We start from the raw sequence: 16,295 nt of genomic DNA, 5'->3' as shown, positions 1-16,295 counted from the left end.
CAAATTCAGACATCCCAACCAAAATGACCCAAATTCTACTTTCCTGCTTCATCATACTACACAACCTTTGAGAGCTCTGATTCTCATGAACAGGTCTGAGAGGGAATGTTAGCAACGTGTCTAAATCTCATTCGATCACCCTAGAATAAAGGCTGGCGAGTGGGAAATACAGTTTTCTGGGATATCTTGATGAATCGGAACCTGAACTCGATCAGTCCTGACGCCTCATTAGGTGTTTTAGCTGATATCTGCTGGCAATATCCACCTGTGGGCGTGCATTCAGGTGAGAATAAAAACCTTTTGTTATCAAAAGTTACCACTGTTAAACTTCAAATGAACCCAAAACCATGAATTCCCTTTGTCTGCATCAACAACAGCTTCCATCTCTCCGTCCTTCTCTCTCAGAATCCGGAAGTTTGTCCCTGTCACGTATAAATATTTGCTGTGAAGAGGAATTGTGGACGTTTGCGGGCACACGTCTCCACAGTGATGATACACAAGGATGTTCTTACAAGAGCTGATGTGCTCCTTAGAATCGTGACGAGTGCTCCATGGTGGTGGTGGAGAGAGAAAAGACGATCAAGTGAGACACAGAGCCTTAAATGAGCCCACATGAGAGGAGTGGACCAGAGCTGATGGAGATAACCTGACAACCATGTCTTCATCATTGTCTCGCCTGCAATGATTGTCAGAAAGTGGACATCTTCACTATAGTGGTGTGTGTTTGTTATCTAGTCTCTGGTGTTTAGGTGTACAAGGCTGAGACAGAGGAGGTTGTCCACTTGAACTGGGGGTCATCTCTATTTTGACAGCAGGCTTTGACGGCCAATAATTGGTTTCCTTGTCCGCGTCTCTCACGGCTCCTGTAGAAAAAGCAATTTTAGCGACCAATCAATTCAAATTCCAGCTCACACCAGATAGAAAAGCCTGCGCCACTTTAACCTCCCTTGCTGTCCTTTAAATAGCCGGGCTGATAATCTTCTCCTGTACCCCCTTTAAGCCACCCCCAGAGTCTCTCACACACACACACACACACACACACACACACACACACACACACACTGTCACCCATGAGGGGAAGCTCTCATCTCTGCTTTCTCTTGAAAGCAATTGAGTGTGATAATAGGGCTTTATACTGTAAATGGATGGGCTGCATATTTACCCCCAGACTGAATGGAGCTGGAGACATTGTGTATCACTGTCCATGTTATCACACTCACACTGACATATCTGCACACACAACACTTTGCATAAAGACACACACACACACAGAGGGACACACATTTTCATTATCAGGCCTGTAGCCACACAAATGAGCTCACAGGTACACTCTCACACACACACACACACACACACACACACACGCACGGACACGGTGGTGTTTGCCTGCTGGCTTCGCCTCTGATGGGAAGAAACACATCATTTAACCAAACTGGTCAACTGAGAACTAATTTCTCTTTTGTAGTTAGTGCCTGAGGACTCTGGGGTTTGCAGACTTTATATTGGCAATCAGCGGTGCACTGACTTTTTGTGCAGAAACTCCTTAACAACTTAGTTGAGATTTTGACCAGCAAGCTGACTGTGATACTTGGGGCTCTGCTCTTTAGCATAGTGGAGACTTTCCCAGATGTTTTCTGACCCCCGTGTTTATCTGCCGCCGCTCCTGCTGCTGCTGGCGGGAAGCGCGTTGATGCTTCTGCTGTTATCTGATGTTCTGACCTCAGTATTAACCTGTTGGGGTTTTTTTTTTGTTGTTTTTTCTTAACACAGTGCTTCACTGCTATTTCAAAATAATAGCATTAATTTGCTGCTATCTTTTAATAGATCTTAGATGAAACACATCATCATTGAAAAGCTGATCTAATGCCCAAAACAATGTCAAGCTGGTTGGTGGCTGGAAATGTGATCTCAGTCGCAGCACAGAACAAGTCAGGAAGCTCTTGCTGCAGTTTTCATTAACACTGCTGAACTGCACATTTAGGACATTTTACAGCAAATAAATGGCAAAAAAAAAAGTTTTAACAGTGACTTGAAAAAGTTACATATTCCTTTTATTTCCAAATCATTTGGAAAAAAACCCACAAATGCTATATTTACTGTTTTCTCCTCATGATAGATAACATTAACCAACATCAACGTGGGTCACACCTGAGAATCATGACAGCAGGCCGACCACCGTCCAACAGGCCTCCTGCCACTGAAACAGCCTGAAAAGTTGGGATTTTGTGCTTCTTTCCTGTTTCATTTCTTTCCTCATCTTGACTACAAGCATCAGACATGGCAGCACGTGACAGCTCATTCATGATCGTAATCCCTGAACGGGCTGTTTTTGTATTTAACCATAAAAAGAATTGAAATTCTTTTGTTGTACTTTGAAAAGAGAGGTTACTGAGCAGACGGCCATCAGCGAAATAATGACATCATTTTTCCAACATTTCTCTGCATGTGAAGATTAAGATTTTTATAAAAGACCCAGACCAGGTAAGATGAGGATTTGTGTGATATTAAGATGAAACTCTATTGAAGAGCAGTAAACCGATGAAGGTTCTAAAACGTTTTACTTCAGCGCTGTTTTGTTGGCCATCAACTTCACGTCACATTGTCGAAAAACCGACTGGAGGCTCAAAGAAGGTCTTCAGGTTGCGGCGTCGCAAAAGTGAACCAACAAATTCTTCTGAACAAACCGTTTTAGTGAGCGATGGGTAGCAGGTCAGTCTGTCCACACTCGCCTTCACGCTGCAGTGCTGCTGCGCCCTGATAGGTGCGTGAGGAGTGAGTGAATGAGTGAGCGGGTGAGTGGGTGAGGACCACCAGGGTGGGACTCAGAGGAAGTCTGAGGCAGGCTGCGCTGCACACAGGCCAGGCTGAACCGAGCGGCACCGTTGTAGTCGGTCACATTTGCTGTCTTCCGAAGGCACACGTGCAGGATGGATGTTTGTCTACGCACCAACGTTTGAAACACCAGAGAGGTTCCAGACAGTTCCAGGCATCGGCTGAAGTGGTCTGACTCTGAGTCACCACTGAGAGTGGCTTATTAAAACTGATGAGTGAAAAACGTCTCAGACACACTTGCAGTCTAGACACGGGGTCTCACTTCCTCCCTCCCTCCCTCCCTCCCTCCACCTCTCCTTCCTTCTCTCCCTCCCTTCATATGCATTTTACTTCAACAACTTTCAACCACTTCCGACTACTCAACCAAGAAAAATTTAAACTACTTTGGCTACAAGGGGCAACTGCTTAATACCCCAGAGTGACGGCTTCAGGCCCAGTGTATTAAAATCCTTTTACAAACCAATCTCCTCCGTCCATCTGCCACAGGCGGCGGAAAGTCTTTGGTGAGCAGTTGGCAAAGTGACCAGTCCACACTGTCATGATTGTTTGTTTGGAAAAAGGGAGCATGTCGATGAATGATTGAGGGGGGCTGGCTATCATCATTTATTTCCCCATTTCTCTCACCCCCCCCCCCCGTCTGTCTGTCGTCATGGCGAGAGGGGCACGGCCGTTGAGGCAATATTAGCTCCCTGACGAAGCTTCTGTCACCTCCTCGATAGCTGTCACGCTAACACCCCCACCGCCGCTATCACTGGAGCACTTATGGGCCTGTCACTCACCTGGGAGAGAGGGAGCAAAGGAGGGACGGAGGCATCGAGGGGAAAAGTGTGTTGAGGGAGATATGTAGAAGAGTGCAAAGACAGTAGAGAGGGAGGTGGAGCAGAGTGTGCAATAACGAAAGAGACGGAATGGAGAAGGGGAAGATAAAAGAGGAGGAGGCTGGAGGGATGAGAGGGAAGGAATACAAAGAGAAACAGAGAGAAGTAGTTGAGTGGCACTAAATGATGAGGTCACAGAGACCGGGACAGATGAAACGTCAAAGGTTAACGCAGGAACCTGACCGGAGTTCCAAGCGACTCACATTTTGGTGTCCCATTCTACATGTTTAGCAGGATGCGCTTTGGTGCTCTTGACAACAAAACCAGGGCCATTTGGACATTAAAAGGAAACATTGATTTACCATCCAGGACGCCGCGCTGGAAGCTCTCTGGGAAATTACCAGCCTGAGCTAAACAGCATGGTGTAATTTTTAGAAGGTGGAGAAAAAACAGGTGGATAACTGCAGCCGTCATTCCATCTGCGAGAGGCATCATCGGTGGTGTGCACACATCTGTGTGTGCACACCACCGATGATGTTCACACACACAGATGTGTGCACACACACTCACACACGTTGGTAAATGCATTTGATTTGAAAGGCACAGATATTCCCTAACGCCCTCAAATGTGCACGTTCACACTTACAGGCAAAAGAGACAGCTTCTGCATTACCTGTCAGACATTTTGAGCCATTTGCTTTTGCATACATTCTCTCTCTCTTTCTCTCTCTTTCACAAACACACACACACACACACACACACAAAGATTCATCATTCAGCACACTTCAGCATATCTTCACTATTTTTTTAGGTATTAGCCACATGTGAAACAGTGTGCGCCACACACACACACACACACACACACACCCACACCCACACAGTCCCAGTCAATAAGGTCGGTATCAGGGCATCAGTGAATCACGGTGACCAGCATTGTGTTTGACAGCGCCGGCTGCACACACGTTCCAGTTTGGCCTTTCAACTGACTGCAGAGCCACTGAAGTGAAACTCTATTACAAGTGCCTCTCCATCCACAATCCATCAGCGCCGACATCGTACTCTGTTCACCCGTCGCCGCGCGTGTGCACATGCATTGTGCACAAAGACGGATCGTGTTAATGTGGTGTTTCAGAAGTACAAGATTTCTGAAAGTGTGGCTCTCTAAACGGCGTTTTTTTTTACTTTACATCCCTTTCATCATTACTGTTATTTAAGGCAACAGAGGTTCATGTGAGTGAGAGCGATGTATCTGCCCCCCCCCCCCCCCCCCCACCACACACACACACACACACACACACCAATCAACAGCTCTGGGAAACGTGTCTGGCATCATCATGGAGTCAGACAATTCTAGACAGTTGCTGGAGTGAGAAAGTTGGGTGACTGAGCTGAACTTGTTCACTCGGATGATTTCTCGCGGCCGTTTGGAGGCATCGTGTCACGAACAACGCACAAACCGCGAGAGTGACGTTAACGCCATTGAAACACCGATGAAGGTGTCGGTCCTTCTCCTGATTAGTCGACATATTCACAGATTTTAAAACAGGCTTTGAGTCCGTGGAAGCTAACGGACTCCACAATGAACGTCCTTTTCGCTTTCACGATAGTTTGCCATTGATTATTCTCACAATTTATCCGCTGTGCTGCATACAGAAGTTTGTGAGATTTACACGTTTTCTTTTTTTTTCAGCAAATTTTGTTCATCCTCAATCCCCAGAAGCGAAACGCTGATGTTGAACTGAAAACGAGCGATGGTGCCTGACAGCCTCAACAGCCTTCTCGCCTTCTGCCACTTGTTTGCAACCAGCATTTTTAAGATGTCAGCAGCGTGGTGCTTCTTCCTGGTCATGAATGTCTGGTGTCGTTAACTTCCTACATTCGATGGTGCTGATAAACTCTTCCACAGTTACGGGAGTGCTCGTCATTACAAATGTTCATTCCCCAAAGCAGGAATCCTGCTGGCTTTACAGGACTATTCCTTGAGAAGATGTTGCTGGTGCCAAATGTTATCCAGGTATTTATCACGTTAGCGCACCGATGCCAGCGTCATCCTTCCTCACTCAATACCTGGAACTCCTGGAGGAGTGTGAACAGTTAAACCCCAAACAAATGAGACATTCAACTGGGATTTGAAGAAAAAAACTGATGGGTAATTAAACGAACAATGAAAATACAACGAGACGTAGATATGTTTTTGTTTTTACAGGCTACAGACGGAGACTCGGGCACGTTTGGGATTGTGCGTTATTACTTCAGCGATGAACCAGACCAGTAAGACACCCCCCCCCCCCACACACACACACACACACATTATCAGAGTCGAGTTGAAGAAATGTTTCCTTTCTATTGTGATGTAAACATCTTTGTAAGATGATGATAAAAAGATCCGACCAAAGCCTGCAGAGATGAAATTGAAGCCTTAAACCTAGAAACGTACAAATGGTCCCTTCATACTGATCCTAACGCTTCCTCAATAATGATTTATAATCCGTGAGCAAACCAGAAATCCTGCTCGGACTCGGTTCCTGTGCCACATGCGTCATAACGCGTGTTCCAGTAGATCGGCGGGGGAAAATGTCCTCTAACTGACTTGGTTACACTTGCAGGTTTTCGTTGGATGCCGAGACCGGCTGGGTGATCCTGCGGGCCGGTCTGGACTATGAGTTGATGCGTCGTTTCACGCTGACTGTGCTGGCGAGGGATGGCGGCGGGGAGGAGACCACAGGGAGGATCCGGGTCAACGTGTTAGACGTCAACGACAACGCGCCACTCTTCCAGAAGGAGGCGTACGTGGGCTCGCTGAGAGAGAACGAACAGGCCGTCCAGCCGGTGGCTCGAGTCAGGGTGAGGCGGACGAAACATGCGCACACGCGGCTACACACATCAGCACTGCGCTGTGACTTGGTAACCACATTGCTTAGCTGCAGTCAGCAGACAAAACTGGCAACAACAAAAAAAAATTTAACATCTAAATGTGCGTGCGGTGTTGATTAATGGCCAAAAAAGTGATCTTTAAACTGAAAATGGCATTATTTTTTTCCCTGTTGGTCATTGGCGGTATTTTGTCGCAGCCATCATAGTTCTTGAGTTTTAGCCTGAGTCGGGTTTGTTGGGGACTCGCATTGACTGCCGCATCATGGAAATTATGGAATGTTGCATTTCTTATCTGTAACATAATTTTGTGTCATAGTTAGTGAGATGCAGTCCGCCAGGTACGGACACACACATTCACCTGCAAGTATGTATAGAAATAGTAATTTACGCTCACACAAGTACTTGTAAGGTACACAGAAAATCACTTCCAACAAAGGATCTTATTCTGACTCAAAATACCAGCAATCATCAGACTCCCAAGCCTTGTTCTTGCTCTCCTCTTCTCGCCTGTGTTTGTTTCCTCTCCATCGCTATAATCATGCAGGTATGTGTTTGTGTGTTTTGTATCCGGGAAGAACACTTCAGCCTGGTGTATTGGCCATCAGTCACTGCCACAAAAAAACTGCCAGAAGTACATGAGCACAATGGTAACTAATGGCTCAGCGTTTCCTTTGATTGCACCCTGGAGACAAACGCTATCACATCCTTTGTGGGCACAGCCATGGCGGACCCCGCCACCGTGCACCACGGAGGGGTGTGTGTTTTATGTTGTGAGTTCAGCTGATGACTGGACGCAACACTTGGCTTGCTGTGTTTGATTAGTCAGGCTAACCTTAAACGCTGCTGATATTAATAAGTTGCCCGAGAGGAACGAGGGAAGTCAGTCGCACAATCCTGTGTGTCAGCAATTTGCCCTGGAAGCTGCTACACACACACACACACACACACACACACACACATACACACACACACACACACACACACACACAAATACCAGTCTGGAAAAAAAAGGAGAGAGGGAGAAAAAGTATGACCTATGTAGAAGGACGAGGATGTGGGGAGGCTTTCGTGCTGTTAGCTTCTGTCTTTGTGTCTCCTCCATCAGTGCCAAGGCTTTCTATCAGCTGCGTCTTTCACAAGCCTTTATTGCTACTTGTCTGTTTATATAAGTTTAAACTTGATATAGGACCGACAGTAGGAGAAGAAAAGCAGCTTGGGTAGTTGTGTGGGAAGAGCTGTATTGCTTACTCAACATTTTGGCATTAAATCAAAGAGTGTGTAATGGGGAGATACAAGTGACTGTTTTTGACAACCTGTCCAGCCTCTAATGTTGCCAGTGAGGCCCAGTCGACTTTCCTCAGAGCCGGAGGAATCGTGTTTAAGTCCCTGCCAACTCTGGAATAATGAGGGGGTGTCATCATTGTTGTGGATGTTGTTGTGGATTAGCCCTACAAAGTACGGTTTCATCTGTCCTGCTTGGCTTGTCTCGCCTCGGTTGGTGTTCATCCAATATTGATGCATGTGCTACTAATAGCCAAAATCAGCTTTAATCTTTCCAATAACATGCTGTCGCTGAGTGACAGCTATGAACAGATTAAAACACACGGGCGCACACTCGTGTACACACACGCCCAGGCTGTAGTGTCTGTCCCGCTACACCATCTCACCCAAAACTTCTTCTCTGTGCGGATGTTTAACTGTCACTGAGGTTTCCATCCTGTCTGCCTCTCACAGGCAACCGATGAGGATTCTCCTCCCAATAACTTCCTGACATACACCATCACGTCCGCCTCCGCCTTCCCTGACTACTTCAGCATCATCATGGTGGAGGGCTACGCAGGTACGCCGGCAACATAAACACACGTTCAAAACTTGCCCCTGCACCGGTTATTCCTGAAAACAGTTGGATGGGTTAATCAAACACATCCCGCAGAAACCTTTTACTTGTAACTTGTATTTTTCTCCTCTTTTTTGCCTCCCCAGTGATCAGCGTGATCAGACCGCTGGACTATGAGCAGGTTCCCAGTGGAATGATACATTTGACAGTGATGGCCAAAGATGGAGGCAACCCAGCGCTCAACAGCACCGTGCTTGTCACCGTGGAGGTCATTGTGAGTACATTCCTGCACACGCATGCACACACACACACACACACACACGCGCGCGTGTGCGCTTGACTTCTGTCACGTAGACTCCCGTTTATAACAGACGAGCACAGAGCTCCGCCAAGGACAATATCACACTTCTGAACACACTTTCCCGCAGTGAATCCTACATATTAGTCATCACCTCCGTCATGGCGATCATGTTGTCAGTATTTTCAGTAATAATCCGCCAAGCCTGTGTGGCTGATTTACACCATCGCATTTTGGGGCAAATTAGTCATGGCGCCATCTGGTGGCAACAGCATATACCTTATTTTTCCTGTTACATTTTAATGATCTCTTGGTTCTATCAGATCCATCTTAAATGGGGTCAGGATCTCTTAAAGAACAAGATGATGGGTGACTGTGAAGACTGTGAGTTTACTTTAAGCGGCGTTGCCATGGCAAGGCGGCCATGTTTGGATTTGTCCTAGAACAGGTATCTGTAGTAACTGGACTCCACATGGTCAGATCTTTTCCAAACACCACACGTTTGATGCCAGTCTCAGCATGAAGACGTTTACAAGCTGAATTTAAGTCACAGTGTCGCCTAGTGGCTACAGGAGGTAAGACTGGTAATAAATCTGAACTATAGATTGATTGACATCAGAATGGTACTGCTGTCTTCACGTGATGTATAGCAATAAATATAGTAAGTATGTGTTCTTTACCTACCCAATGCAGGAAGTGATATTTGCATCACAGTGCATCACCGCCCCAAGCAGGGAGGAGCTGAACTCTCTGAGGGCTTTCTAGTTGATTGGAACCCTGTAAATATTCCTGATTTTTGTAGAAGTTGGTGAAAATGGTAAAAGTGCCCTGTCAATGTTGAAGAAAGTGGAGGCAAACCTTAGATGAGCCTCCTGGTGCGGAGCCTCTCCGTGCTCTTACCCTGCACCATGAAAATCAGCCTGGTGATTTACCCATAATCCTACTTACAGCTGCGATGACAACACAACCTTGTTGATGGAGGGAAATGTTGAGTTTATGTCACTGCAGCCTGCGCAGCTGCCCGGTGAAGACACACACCTCAGTCATCAGCTCATCCTCGAACACTGAGACGGCAGGGACACAAATACATCTGTTGTCTTTTCTTCTTTGTGTGTCCACACAACCGTCCGCATGACATGAAAACAGACGTGAGCAGTAAACATCTGGCCGCAGAACACGCTTCAGACATGTTCCTTCTACCTGCGGGGTTGAACCGCTCGTGTGTTGAGGTTCAGTTGGCTCTAGAGGTCAGTGAATTCTCCATCGTCTCTGTCACGCCGGTTTGCCCGCGGTGACAATGAGAATACGTCAAGACATCTGCTGTTTTAGTGACTTACAAGCTGAGCAAATTGTAAATCAATGTTCATGGAAGTCTTTAAACGTAACATTCAATACAGTAATAAGCACAACGCATAATGATCAGCCAACCGCGGTGCTAGCCTGTAATTAATGCTCAAAGTCAGCTTTATTTGTCAAATGCACCAAATAAAATGTCATATCATGTATAAATACTGCTGGCACAGTACCACAAGTGATTAGAAATAAGATAAATAATCCAGATAAAGACCATTTATAAGAAGCAAAGGAACTGAGAGGCTGGTGTTCTTCACACCAGCAGGAGGGTTCTTTACGTCCTGCACGGGTGACTGACCGCCTCTGGGTGTCTGAGGGAGCGCCTTCATTCATTCATTTCTTCCTTAATTATTTGACAACGTGTGCTTCGTCTATTTTATTTCACTGCGTGATGTATCGCCTTTTCCGTTTCTGAGCAGTCCAGTTACCGTTCTGAGAGGTGGAGGGACGGACACAAACCACCGCCTCACCATCGACGTCTGAGGCGTCACGGTGCAGGAGAGCTTTGATCGAAAGCTGCTGGTGACCTGAGCCGCTTCCCCCACGCCGTCCTCTGCTGGATCAGCCAGCAACATAAATCAATTACGATAGCGGCGTTCCCACCAGCAGAGGGCAGTCACCCTGCATAGTTATTACACTATTATTGGAATAAAATATCCAACCTTGGGCCAAAATACCACCTAATTCCCGTATACAGTGGCTTCCATGTGAAATAGGAAGTTCTTCAGTTTAGTTGTTCTTTAAAACGCTGCTATGCAACATGTCGGCTGCGTCTGAATCTGTCAAACGGATAAATGTTTGATGTGGATGAATGTGGAATGTTGGTAAAGAAGCATAATTCAGATAAATAGAGGTTTGTAGGAGGTGACCTGCCCCAGAGTACCGATGTACACACCAGCTTTCATTAAACGACGTACAGATGATATCATCCAGCTCCAGGGTAGCCACACACACGCGCGCGCGCGCACGCATCCGTGCATCGGGCTGGTCAGCCAGTAGACTGTTCGTTAGTCTAATCAATGCAATCTCTCCCACCTTTTTTTTTTTTGTTTCAAAAACTGGGATTTCATTTTTCATGTTCAGCAACTTGTGGCATTGGAGGGTAATATCGTCGCAGGTGAACCTGGTCCGCACCAGCCGCCTCTGTCGCTAACTCTTGAGGAAGCTCTCTTTCTGTCCCCTGAATAAGTGCTGCCATGATTTGCTGTGATTGGCACAGCTGCTTCACCAAGCTGGGAAACCAATTCATGAAGTGACTGGGCGAGGGTGTAGCTATTAATCACCACATCACACACATTTGTGCTGCTTCTGCTGCTGCTGAAAACGTATAAACAACATTAGCAGGGGAAACTCCAGAGCTCCTCCGGTCCTGACGCTCCGCTCTGAGCGCTGTGGGACAAAAAAGGAAGCCCTGAAATGTTTCTCACACTTTCTTGGCTGCTGTTCTTTATGGGTCAGACTGCAACAAAGACGATTCCCCGCGTTCAGTCAGCACAGCCTCCCAGTATGTTCATGTTCATGTCTTGGTCTCCTGCTTTGTTCGCTTGTGGTGGTGATCTGGATCAAATTGAGGATCCTGACTCCTGAAGACTGTCGGGACCGTTAGCAGGTTGTAGCTATTAGCCCTGTTTGTCTGAACATGTCATTGATGACCCAGAAGAACGTTTTGGTTCTGGAAATCATCTTGGTGGTATTTTAGACCTGTTTATGATAGGATGGTCAATATTTCCAAAATATCCGAACAGCAAAATCTGAAGAAATCTGTTGAGATCATGCGTTTTAATCAGAGGTCAGTATTTAGAGAAGGTGAAGCTTGTTTAATAGATATGTGACTTTTAACGTTCCTGTGTTCATAGTGGCGCCTCTGAGCGCGGCGTTCCGTCTGCGATGCCTCTCCTCACTCTCTTATCCGGGGCCTCCCTGCATGGCGAAGTCCACATCTGTATGGAGGTTGTGCAAACTAATCACAACTCTGTAAACTTTTCCTGATGGCTCACTTGAAGACAGTGAGGAGATTAAATCGGTTCAGCATGAGGAGTTTCATTGGCGGTCACAGATTGAAGGGATGCACTCAGATTCTTGTTTTCTTTTCTTCAACTTCGCACACAGAGATAGACTTTTGGCTGCAGCTGTGCTGTCCAACATCCGCCATTAAAACACGTAAAATGTGTCACTGATTTCCCATTTTGTCGAAGCATCAGAGGAAGTCATGCTCTCTTACAATGATGCATATACAGGAGCAGCGTGTGTGTGTGTGTGCGTGTGTGTAGTGACAGCTTCGATACACTCCTGATGGTACTCATCTAAACTGTTACTTCATAAACTGGGTAGATGTTATAAATATAGCAGTAAAATTGTAACGAGCCACCAGACCTCAGCAACAGGGTTTGTTCTCACTCTTTAGCTAATTTCCCTCGATAAGCATCCATTATACATGTAGCCTTTTATTCATAAAAGAAGAAATAACAGCAGGATGAATGAATCCAGATGGGATGCTCTCTGATAGATGAGGACAGCAAGCGTATCGGTGGATGTTCTACATGAGGGAGAGATGCTGTGTACAAAAAGAAGAAGAAGAGGAAGAAGAGGAAATCTATGCTGGACTGCAAAAACCAACAGGGAGAGATGTGCATAATTCTGTATTCTCTCTCTCCCTCTCTCCGCCTCTGTCCTCCACAGTGTTGTGACTCACACCACAGTGGTTTATCAGTTGCTGGCAGCATCACACACACACAATGCTGTGCAGCAGTGTAACACAGAGCCCAGATAGATAATGGTGCCAGTTACTGTTGTTAAAGTGTTAACATTTCTCAGCAGCTCACACAGTGGGGAGCCTCGCTGTGAATAACCACACAACTGGATGTGTTGCCGTGGAAGAAAGTCGAATGCAGTGAGTGGGAGGTTGTGAGTGATGTCTCTGGGAAAGTGCACGTGACGGTGGACGCTGTTGCATGTTGCAGTCATTCATGCGCCTTAAATCTTAATTATGGACTCACAGTGTTTTCTGGCCTGTCACTGTCGCTCATGCGTGTCCTGACTCATGACAATAAATGCAACCATCTAGTTTAGTTGGATCCATTTGCTTAATGTATCTAAAATACAGACGCGGGACAAACGCTCGCAGGAGCGACCTGCGGCGTCCGGGTGAGGCGCTGCAGCTCCAGAGCTTGTTAGCATGGATTCTGTGAGCCTGCAGGAGGGATTCGCTCCATTTCTCCCAAAAGATATTCCTTCATTTGATGAAGTGAGAGAGCTGTTCTCCCATCAGTGACCCCCTCCTGCACTATGGCTGGGGTGGTGGTGGGGGGGGGGGGGGGCTACTGGACACCCTCTGGTATTCAGGCCTCGACTGTTCTCATGGTGGACGCCAAATGTGGAACACCCTCTCTATAATCCTGCGTGTTCGTCAGACTCCTGACTCACATTGTCATTCATAATCAAATGATTGGACTTAATCGAATTTAATTTAGTCTTATTTTGATTCAATGTTAACTATTTCTTTTCAATTTTGTTGTGTCTTAGTTTATTAAATGTGTCATCCCGTCATCTCTTCCTCTTTGTACACTCTTAGCTTTCTCCGACCTTTACTTTGACAATTATTGTTAGTAGTAGTAGTAGTAGTATTTCATAAAACCTCTTTAACTGATCCTTGCACTTTTTCCTATCTATTTAATTTACCTTATTTACTTCATTTTTTTTTTTTAAAAAGGGGTCACTGCTAGGGGTCACTGCTAGGGGTCAACTGTGGCGCCACCTTCATGTTGTACAGATGATGATGTCAGCACATCACGTGTGTGCTGGTCAGGTGACTGACAGCCTGGTTCTCGTCTTCTTGGCTCATCATCGATGATGAAGGAAATGAAGGGAACAAAACAATGACGATATTATCGTGGGATTTTTGCAAATGTTTTGCAAAACGAAGAGAAATTTCACTTTTTTCAAACTCACGTTAAACTTGTTTTTATACAGTAAATATTGACCTCTGTTAATGCCTTCATATCGGCAAAAATCCAATATTGTGCGTCCCAAGGACCAAGCAGACATGCTAACGAACTTTCTGACAGCATTCATGCTCCCAGCTGTCAGATGTGGATGGATATCCTTGCAGTGTATTCATCTTTTTAATGGGGGGTTTTGCACTACAACCATGTAATCATATCTCCCTCCGTGCGGTCGGCTGTATGATCACGCCGCGCATTAACATCATGTAACAAATATAACATGAGAACCTTGCAAGATTCAAGACTCTAGAATCATCAGACGTCTGCTGTCGATCATTTCAGACTATTTAGCAGTTTTTCTCACCGATGTAAATGCCCCTCTGTCCCAGACTGTTGAGGTGAAGCACCAGCTTGTGTGTCAGTGACGACCACTACGACAGCGCACAACTACACTTTGTTAAAAACACCTTGTGCTCCTTAATCCCCAGATATGTTAATCTCACTGCTAACGCGCGATGACAGCTCCAAACGCTTTTAAGTTTTTCTGTTTTAAGTAACATTTGCATTCTGTCGTTGTTTCACACTTGGAGCTGTTGTTGATGATTATACCACCTCCAGGATGAAAACGACAACCCACCCGAGTTCAGCAAGCCATCCTACATCGTCAAGATCCCAGAGAACATCATTGCTGGTGAGTCCGCCCGTGTAGTGGAGGTTACGCCTCGCTCTCTGGCGCTTCTCCGTTTAAACACCACAACAACCTAGGCAGTCTCTTTCTTGAATTTCCTGAGTTTCCTCATATTCAATAAATAGCTCTGCCTTGTTGGTGTGTGTGTGTGTGTGTGTGTGTGTGTGTGTGTGTGTGTGTGTGTGTGTGTGTTGTTTTTTATGTTTTATTTTATTTCCTTCCTCTGGCCTCTGCAGTCGTAGTTGTTTAGATTTTGCATAATGTTTTTAAAAGCTCAGTCAGAATGCAGGATATTGACTATTCAAAGCAAAATCACTGGCTGCTCTATTCATTCTCATGCATGCATTCAGAAGAGCCTTTTATCCCAGACAATAGATTAGTTTCCAGTTGCTAGAGGGAAATGAGATATTTGACTGCCCCTTTCACTCTCTGAGCTCCTCTGGCAGATGCTGGCCACTTTTTGTGGCTCAGACACGATTTGAAGGAGCATATTTCTGAGCGTCTTTGGGCCGGGGCTGAGATTTAGGGGACTATGGTTAAAGTGCTTGGGTCTGAGCTGGGGACCTAAGGCTTGGGCTTCAAGGCTGAGCTCCAGGCTAGCCCTGCAGCTCTGGCTAGCCTCTCATCCAGCCTGCCTGTGTATTGATCAGCCGTGTGCCAAGTCTGGCCTGTGCCAAACAAGCTGATAATCCGCTAATCCATAAACCCACTCACTGCCGTGCCATCACTTGAGCTGTGGATGGGGGCGGTGAAGAAATTAGCCGAATGCCATGTTCGTCTATCTGTGCAGCTTGTCTTTTTTTCCTCTCCGCTCTGTTTTTTTTCTCTTTCTCCGTCTCTGTGAGTTGTAACGTTCTCCCTCCGTCCCCCCCCCCCCCCTCCTCCACAGGGGCGACTGTGCTGCTTGTGAATGCGACTGATTTGGATGCCTCTCGAGAGTTTGGCCAGGCCTCACTCATCTACTCCCTGGAGGGCTCCTCCCAATTCCGTCTCAACTCACGCTCAGGTACGTGTGCACGTGAGTGTGTGCTTTCAGAATCAGGATTCTCTCGTTTGATCATGCGCAGGAAATTTTATTTACATATACATGATACGTTTCCCCAACTCTCTCTCTCCCCCGGTGTCCATACCGTGGTTGTTGTGTGTGTGTGTTCTAATTCCGCGCGTGCTGCAGGAGAGATCACCACCACAGCTTTGCTGGACCGAGAACTGAAGTCCGAGTACATCCTAATAGTCAGAGCTGTGGATGGAGGGGTGGGCCCACAACAGAAGACTGGCATTGCCACGGTAACGGCTTCAGCCAATCATTCATCTGATTCCACCTTCTGTTCATAGAACCAGTTTCCCCATCGGTGTTTCACCTAAAAACTCAGAGGAGCCTAATTATCTGTACTCCTTTCTGTTCAGGTGAACATCACCATCCTGGACATCAATGATAACGCCCCCCAGTGGAGGGACGAGCCGTACCACGCTAACGTGGTGGAGATGAGCCCAATAAACACAGACGTTATCTCTGTGAGTGCACTGACACCAACTTGATTACTTTAATAGGCCGATTGCTAAATGGTTGTTGTGAACAACATAAACCAAGACACTGGAACGAACATTCTTTGATTTATTTTCAACTTTACCTTAGAGCAACACTCCGCTCTTT

At 46.2% G+C, this 16,295-nt stretch overlaps 1 protein-coding gene across 5 annotated transcripts in view; it reads left to right on the top strand.

The window, feature by feature from the left end:
* The window catches only part of cdh23 (cadherin-related 23), a 169,479-nt gene that overhangs the window by 104,983 nt on the left and 48,201 nt on the right, over positions 1–16,295 (top strand). For 3 of the 5 annotated variants that reach the window (XM_086181277.1, XM_086181275.1, XM_086181276.1), the window contains exons 14-21: positions 5,857–5,921; positions 6,257–6,494; positions 8,259–8,364; positions 8,508–8,635; positions 14,572–14,644; positions 15,531–15,647; positions 15,816–15,928; positions 16,049–16,156. In XM_086181277.1, the coding sequence (XP_086037403.1) occupies positions 5,857–5,921; positions 6,257–6,494; positions 8,259–8,364; positions 8,508–8,635; positions 14,572–14,644; positions 15,531–15,647; positions 15,816–15,928; positions 16,049–16,156 (948 nt within the window). Of the gene's footprint in view, positions 1–4,974; positions 5,147–5,340; positions 5,665–5,856; positions 5,922–6,256; positions 6,495–6,951; positions 7,069–8,258; positions 8,365–8,507; positions 8,636–14,571; positions 14,645–15,530; positions 15,648–15,815; positions 15,929–16,048; positions 16,157–16,295 lie in introns of those variants that run through there. The other 2 variants (XM_086181279.1, XM_086181280.1) reach the window with 2 other exon arrangements.

Source organism: Aulostomus chinensis, chromosome 16 (genome assembly GCF_037954235.1).
Source record: "Aulostomus chinensis isolate RoL2024-O1b breed Wild chromosome 16, RoL_Achi_v1.0, whole genome shotgun sequence".
Lineage (NCBI taxonomy): Eukaryota > Metazoa > Chordata > Actinopteri > Syngnathiformes > Aulostomidae > Aulostomus > Aulostomus chinensis.
This window is presented reverse-complemented; position numbering and strand designations above follow the sequence as displayed.